Here is a 7,500-nt window from a genome sequence, read left to right as displayed (position 1 = left end):
TTTCTTACAAGGATGTTTGGGAAGAGACACAGTATCTAATCTAATGTGACCAGATAGGATAGTAATGGCGAAGGCATCTCCCCACCCAACACTCCTTCCTGCTGCGATTGAGAGCAGGAGGAGGAGGAGGAGGAGGAGGAGGAGGATTAGGAGGATAAGGAGAAGGATAATTATAAAGAGGAGGAATAGGAAGAGGAGGAGAAGGAGGGTAAGGAGAAGGAGGAGGAGGAGAAGGAGGAGTAGAAGGAAAAGAAGATAAAAAAAAGAACAATAAAGGAAGCTGCGACATGACCGAAGATTAGAATGAGAGAGAGAGAGAGAGAGAGAGAGAGAGAGAGAGAGAGAGAGAGAGAGAGAGAGAGAGAGAGAGAGAGAGAGAGAGAGAGAGAGAGAGAGAGAGAGAGAGAGAGAGAGAGAGAGAGAGAGAGAGAGAGAGAGAGAACCCCTGATCTCATTTTCTTTCCATCTACGGCCTTCTTTATCTCCTTCCCCTTCTCTTTCTTTCTTCTTTTCCTTGTTCTCTTTTCTGTTTTTCAGTGTGTCTTCTACTTCCCTCATTTTACTTGATGTTTCTCTTTCATCTCCTTCATCCAATGTCGCGTGTTGCCTCTCTCTCTCTCTCTCTCTCTCTCTCTCTCTCTCTCTCTCTCTCTCTCTCTCTCTCTCTCTCGCTTTGTTATCCCAGCTCCAGTTTTCTTGCCTTTGTCACTTCTTCCTTTCATTCCCGCCTTCTTTTATTCAGTGTTTGTTTTTTCCCTTCTTTCTTCTTTCCTTCTCCTTTTGTGTCTTGGTTTACGTTAATTCTTTCTGTGTCTCTTCTTTCTTTTTTGTATGATGTAAAGAATTCAGAGTTCCTGTTCTCACTACACACACACACATACACACACACACACACACACACACACACACACAGAGAGAGAGAGAGAGAGAGAGAGAGAGAGAGAGAGAGAGAGAGAGAGAGAGAGAGAGAGAGAGAGAGAGAGAGAGAGAGAGAGAGAGTAATTACCTACCATCGGAATAGACGAAGTGAAAGTGTGGAATGTTTCTGTCACGAAAATTGAAAACTGTTATACTGCTACACTGCTCTACTCTCTCTCTCTCTCTCTCTCTCTCTCTCTCTCTCTCTCTCTCTCTCATGCTTCAATACCTTTCCGGTGTTTACATGTGAGGATTACCTGTTGAAGATGAGACCTTTTTTTTTTACGGAGGAAGAGGAGGAGGAGGAGGAGGAGGAGGAGAAAGACAGGTAGATGAGAAAGAGAGAGATAAAGAAAGAAAAAGAAAATTACGATGAAATGATAAAGATAATGAGTGTGGGAACGGAGAAAACGGCACAGGTACATAAAAAATAGGTCTTTATTATAGGTTGTCTGAGCGGTGGACACTGGGAGACGCGAGGGACAGCACAGGCGGGAGGGGAGGGAGGGGGACATGAGGAGTGCCTATCACACGGCGTTGTCTGGGATGCGGCCGAAGTCTCCGTTGGTAAGCTCGTAGAGAGTCTCAGCCTCGGCGCAGGGGAAGGCGTAGTCAGGGTGGGCGCACGTGAGGGACTCCTGGTTGAACACTGTGCCGTTGCCGCAGAAGAAGGAGAAGTGCGCCATGTCCGTCACCTCACCCGTCTCGTCAGGAATGGGCAGGCACACGTGGAACACCTGGCAGCTGGCGGCCACGTCGGCATAGTAGCCATAGTTACGGCCCGTGCAGTCAAAATTCTGGACGGGCTCGGCGCCAAGGATGTCCAGGTAGCCGTCTGAGAACCTGTAGGCCATCCTGGCGGAGGCGGCGGCGGCCAGGCACAACAGTGCGGCGAGGACCTTCATCTTGAGTGGCGGCGAGGAGAGAGGGAGTGGGGAGACTCTGTCAGGGAGAGGGAGAGAAGGAAGGGGGAGTAAGATATTTCTTTTTAGCTGACTGTTGGGAGGCAGCGAGGGTGAGGGAGGGTGAGGGAGTGGGGAGACTGTCAGGCTGAAGAGATAGAATGGAGGGAGATCAAATGCAGGGCTAAACTGAGATCTTTCTTTCGGCAGACTTTTCAGGAATAGCAAAGCAAACATCTTCATCGTGTGAGAGTAACAGGACCTTTGTTGGGGGAAAGGGAGAGAAAGGAAGGAGTTAAGACCGCCCCTTAATTGAGATCTTTCTGCAGCAGACTTTTAAGGGGCAGCTTGGCAAACACCTGCGCCTTCTGCTGGAGGGGGAGTGGAGAGCGTTTGTTGTTCCTTTGTGAGTTGAGGCCGAGGCTGTAGTGGCCGAGGGGAGAGAGGGAGAGGGAGAGGGAGAGGGAGAGAGATAGAGATGGAGGGAGTGAGGCGAAGGGAAGAGGGCTTTTTTCTGGTTTGTTTTGTTTGACAGAGCTTTTATTTTACTGTGTGTGTGTGTGTGTGTGTGTGTGTGTGTGTGTGTGTGTGTGTTTGTACATCTTTCATTTCGTATGTGTGTGTGTTTGTGTGTATGTATGTGCGTGTGTGTGAAAACTTCTTGCCTGCTATACTGCATCACCCTTTCTCTTCTTTTTTTTTCTTATTACTGTTTACTTTCACTCCCGTGTCATTCCTGTTTGCAAGCGTGTATTAAAGGTACAGCGATGCCCGGTGAGTCCCATGACGGCCCCTATTGTCCCCCTGAGGCACGCCGGGAACACAGACCCTCGCCCTGTTTACACTGAAGAGGCCGGGCTGGAGCAGAGAGAGAGAGAGAGAGAGAGAGAGAGAGAGAGAGAGAGAGAGAGAGAGAGAGAGAGAGAGAGAGAGAGAGAGAGAGAGAGAGGAAAACAATGAAAAGAAAGAAATTGTGAAGAAAGAAGGGAAAAATGAAAGAAGAGAAAGGAAGAATCAGAAAAATTAACAGAGGTAGAAACTGACGGAGAGAGAGAGAGAGAGAGAGAGAGAGAGAGAGAGAGAGAGAGAGAGAGAGAGAGAGAGAGAGAGAGAGAGAGAGAGAGAGAGAGCGTTAAAAAAAGAAAGATAGAAGACCATACTGATGCAATGCCCACCAAGTGAAAGTATACCCACATAAATATAAAGCCTAAATCTGCTAAACAAAAGACGGGCCCAGAGTGAAGGAAGAAAGGAAAAGGAAAGAAAAGAAAAGAGAAAAATAGCCTTTTATGTGCCGCAGTCGTGGGAAGATGGACAGAAAAAAGCCAAATAGAAACACTGTCACTGTTTTTTCCTTCCTTACTTTTTTTTTTTTTTTTTTTTTTTTGCATGCACCGTTTTCCTCACCTTTCCCTGGCTACTCTTGTGTCCACATTTGGAGTTCCGCAAGGTAGCTGTTGGAGCCTTTGCTGTTTCTCTCTCCGTCTCTGTCTCTCTATATTTTGTTATCATATGTTCGAGTTTTCATCATTCTTTTCCTCTCTTTCTTATTTCTTCTGATGTATATAACTATTCTGCTTTTTATTCTCGTCTTCTTCTTCGTATTTCTCTCTTTATTACTTCCTTTTCCTCAGATCTTATGAAATTTATGTTTGTTTTCGTCTGTTTCTATTCCTGTTTTGAATACTTCCTTTTATTTAGTCTTTTATTCATTAATTTAGTGTTTATTCCAGTCTCTTTCTGTTCCTGACTTTATTACTTCCGTTTCCTCCCCTTCTCTTCATTCCAATCTATTCCTATTCCTGTCTTTATCATTCTTCTTAATTCCATATATATATATATATTTTTTTTTCTATTCAGTTCCTCTCTTTATCTTTTTTCTTTTTCATTTATTTTATTATTATTTTTTTATATTCCTTTCTCTCATTCTCTTTCCATGCCTTCTTTTTATTCATCTAGTCTTCATTCCAGCCTGTTTCTATTCCTCCCTTTATCACTCCTATTCTTCTCTCAGTGAAAGGCTCGTTTTCTATGGCGCCAAAAATGTTACTTCTTATTAACCTTTTGCTCCTCATTTAATTCTCTCATTATCATCATCTGCTTCCTTCCTGCATTCTTTCTTTTCATGCTTCTTCGTGATTAATCCTTCCTTACTCTTCCTTTCCCTTTTCCATCTCGTTCCTCTCCTTCCTCTTCGTTTTTTTTTTTATCTCTATCCTCTATTTCATTCTTTCATTCTCTTTTCTTATTTCTTCCTACTTTCTTTTCCTCTCTCCTCGTAATACTTCCTCTCTCTTTCTCATATGGTACTTCTTCTACCAACTTCTCATTTCATTCTTTAATTTTATTTTATTTTCCTCCTATTTCCTCTTTCCTCTCTTTCCTACATTTCCTCCTTCATAAGGTAAATCTTCCTCACTCTCTTCTTATCGCATACTTTCATTCTCTTCTCTAGTTTGTTTCCTGCTTGCTTCCTCCTCCATCCTACTTCCGTAACCGATTCTTCCTCCCTTTACTTCTTCCTCTTTCTCTCCACTTCCTTCTTCATTATCTCTACCATCAGGCATTTCCTTCTCCTCTGTTAGTGATGCGCTTCTTCCTTCATTGCCAAAGATAACAAGTCCATTTGGCACTCTGTATTATTGGCACTCCTGGCACTCTGTTTCTTTAGTACCAAGTGATCAAAACTCTCTAGATCTTTTAATAGACTTGTGTTAAGCAGCTGAGGATAATGTGGCGTTATTTTTTTCTCCCACAGTGCCAAGATAAGGACATTTGGTCATCTCTAGTTGGCACTCTTTATGTATTTAGTGCCAGATGAAAAAGCCATCTGGCACTCTGAATAAACTTGGCAACGAGGAGCTAAGGATGATATGATATTACCTCCTCAGTGCCAAAAATAACGAGGCACTCTTTACAAATTTAGTGCCAGATGAATGACACCTTTTGGCACTCCCAATACGCTTTAATGAACCAATAAGGAGGTGAAGATCATGTGGCACTCTGCTTCCTTTTAATGCCACTTTCTCCTTAGTGCCAAAGGTAACAAGGCATTCTGGCACTCTTTTAAATTTTAATGTCAGATGAATAACACCTCTTGGCACTCCCATTGGACTTGCTTGCTTACGTTAATGTGCCAATAAGAAGGTAAAGATGATGAGGCGTTCTCCTTCCTTTTAATGCTACTTTCCCCTTTAGTGCCAAAATAACAAGGCCATTTATCACTTAATATCTTTAGTATCACATGATTAACAAACACCCTTTGGCACTCATAAAACATTTCTTTTTTTAGTGTGCCAATAATGAACTCCTCCTCCTTTTAATGTGACTTCCCACAGTGCCAAAAAGTGTTATTAGAGTCCCATTTTCTTTTTTTGTCTTCAGGGATTGAGAAAACTACATGACTAATCGCCTTAGTGGATTTTTAAAGTTACCGAGTCTTTGTTTCCTTACTTCTTTCATTTATTTAAGTAATCAATCAGTCAACTTGTTAGTCATGCTTTTTTTATGTCATCTCCTTCACTGGTTTAGTTTCTCTTAGGTCCTCCTCCTTCTTCCCTTCCTTTCTCCCTACTTTCAGTCAGTCAGTCAGTCAGTCAGTCAGTCAGTCAGTCAGTCAGTCAGTCAGCCAATTAGTCAATCAGCCAGTCAGTCAGTCAGTCAGTCAGTCAGTCAGTCAGTCAGTCAGTCAGCCAGTCAGTCAGCCAGTCAGTCAGTCAGTCAGTCAGTCAGCCAGTCAGTCAGTCAGTCAATCAGCCAGTCAGTCAGTCAGTCAGTCAGTCAGCCAGCCAGTCAGTCAGTCAGTCAATCAGCCAGTCAGTCAGTCAGTCAGTCAGTCAGTCAGTCAGTCAATCCTTCAGTTATGCTCTAAGCTTCATCTACCTTCGCTTTGTTCCTTTTATGATAATTTCTCTTCCTAGTCTTCCTTTTCCTTTCACTTCCCCTCCTGCCTTCTCTTCCTCTCTCTCTCTCTCTCTCTCTCTCTCTCTCTCTCTCTCTCTCTCTCTCTCTCTCTCTCTCTCTCTCTCTCTCTCTCTCTCTCTCTCTCTCTCTCCTTTCTCTTCCTCCCTCCCCTCATCATCTGGTCAGTACCTTTTCCATCTCCAATTACTGCACAGGAGACTTATTACCTGCACACACACACACACACACACACACACACACACACACACACACACACACACACACACACACACACACACACACACACACACACACACACACACACAATCAGCATCCTCTCCCTTTCACCAAAACAAAACTTCCACGTTCTGAAGATCCTAAGGGCGTGTGAGATATTCTAGAGAGAGAGAGAGAGAGAGAGAGAGAGAGAGAGAGAGAGAGAGAGAGAGAGAGAGAGAGAGAGAGAGAGAGAGAGAGAGAGAGAGAGAGAGAGAGAGAGAGAGAGAGAGAAGGAGGGGAAAGTGGAAGAGAGAGGGGAATGTGAGGGGAAGAAATGATAATAATGTGCCAAGTTATGGATAGGATGAAGAAAATAGGGGATGGAGAAAGGGAAAGAAAAAGGAAGAAGATGAGGAGATAGAGAGAATGATGAGGATGAGGAAAAGGAGATGAAATGGGGAGAACGAAATAGGGAGCAGAGAAGGAAAAGAGGGGAGAGGTAGGAGGAGACTGCACGAAGAAAGGAAAGGTAAAGAAAAGGAAGAAAACGAGAAGAGATAGAGAGAAGAATGAGGATGAGGAAAAGGAGATGAGATGGAGAAAAGGAAATAGTGGAGGAAGGAAGGAAGGAAGGAAAAATAGCATAGATTGCCTAGTGTAATTTAGCGTGAGAGAGAGAGAGAGAGAGAGAGAGAGAGAGAGAGAGAGAGAGAGAGAGAGAGAGAGAGAGAGAGAGAGAGAGAGAGAGGTCACCGTTACTCACTCGGGGATGGCTGGGGATGAACTGATGAAGGCATAACGTTCTTCCTTCGCTTATATACCTCCCCCCGTGCTGGTCATGACGGGTTGAGGCATGTCCTTCCCTCTCCCCTCCCCTCCCCTCCCTTCCCTTCCCTCGCGTAGGCCCTTCACTCTACTCCCCTTCCATGCCCTTCTCTCTCACCTTCTTTCACCTCCTTTCCTCCGTGTGCCTTTCTATTGTTTTTTCTTCTCTATTTTTTTATTCTTCTTGGTCTTTTTTTTATCGTCTCCTCTCCTCTCTTCGTTTACTGTTTTCTTACCTATTCTGTTTTTTTATTCGTCTTTTCTTGTTTTTCTTTCATTTTCTTTCCATCTTGTGTTCTCCCGTTGTTTTATTTCTGATTATTTTGTCTCTATCGTTTCTCGCTTTTTATCATCTCTCGCCTCTTCTTTTATTTATCTTTTCTTATTTCCTCCACTCTTTAGTCTTCTTTCTTGTTCTTCTCTCATTTCCTTTTCCTCTTGTGCCTTCTCTTGTTTCTCTTTTCATTTTCTCTTGTTCTTTTTTATCTCTATCTCCTCTCACTTCTTCGTTTATTCTTATTTTCTAATTTCCTGCGCACTTTCCTCTCTTCTCTCATTTCCTTTCCTCCTGATCCATTTTCTTATTTTCCTTCTAATTTCCTCTGCTCTCGTTATCATCTCTCACCTCCTCCTTTACTTCTTTTCTTACACCATCATCATGTTATTTATCTTCCTTCTCGCATGTCCTTTCTTTCTTGTGCTTCTCTCATTCCTCTTCCTATTTTTCTTCTCT

General features: G+C 43.3%; 1 protein-coding gene across 1 annotated transcript; it reads right to left on the bottom strand.

The window, feature by feature from the left end:
- Positions 1-1,325: 1,325 nt before the first annotated feature.
- LOC135089949 (U-scoloptoxin(01)-Er1a-like) lies at positions 1,326-6,727 on the bottom strand. Its single transcript, XM_063986139.1, has 2 exons — positions 6,706-6,727; positions 1,326-1,860 (listed from the first exon to the last, which is right to left on the bottom strand). The coding sequence occupies exon 2, from the start codon at positions 1,821-1,823 to the stop codon at positions 1,446-1,448; it is 378 nt and encodes a 125-aa protein (XP_063842209.1). The 5' UTR covers positions 1,824-1,860; positions 6,706-6,727; the 3' UTR covers positions 1,326-1,445.
- Between the last annotated feature and the right edge of the window lie 773 nt (positions 6,728-7,500).

The sequence above is a fragment of the Scylla paramamosain genome, chromosome 34, assembly GCF_035594125.1.
Source record: "Scylla paramamosain isolate STU-SP2022 chromosome 34, ASM3559412v1, whole genome shotgun sequence".
NCBI lineage: Eukaryota > Metazoa > Arthropoda > Malacostraca > Decapoda > Portunidae > Scylla > Scylla paramamosain.
Note: the sequence above shows the minus strand (reverse complement) of the source record. Positions and strands in the feature narration are given on the sequence as shown.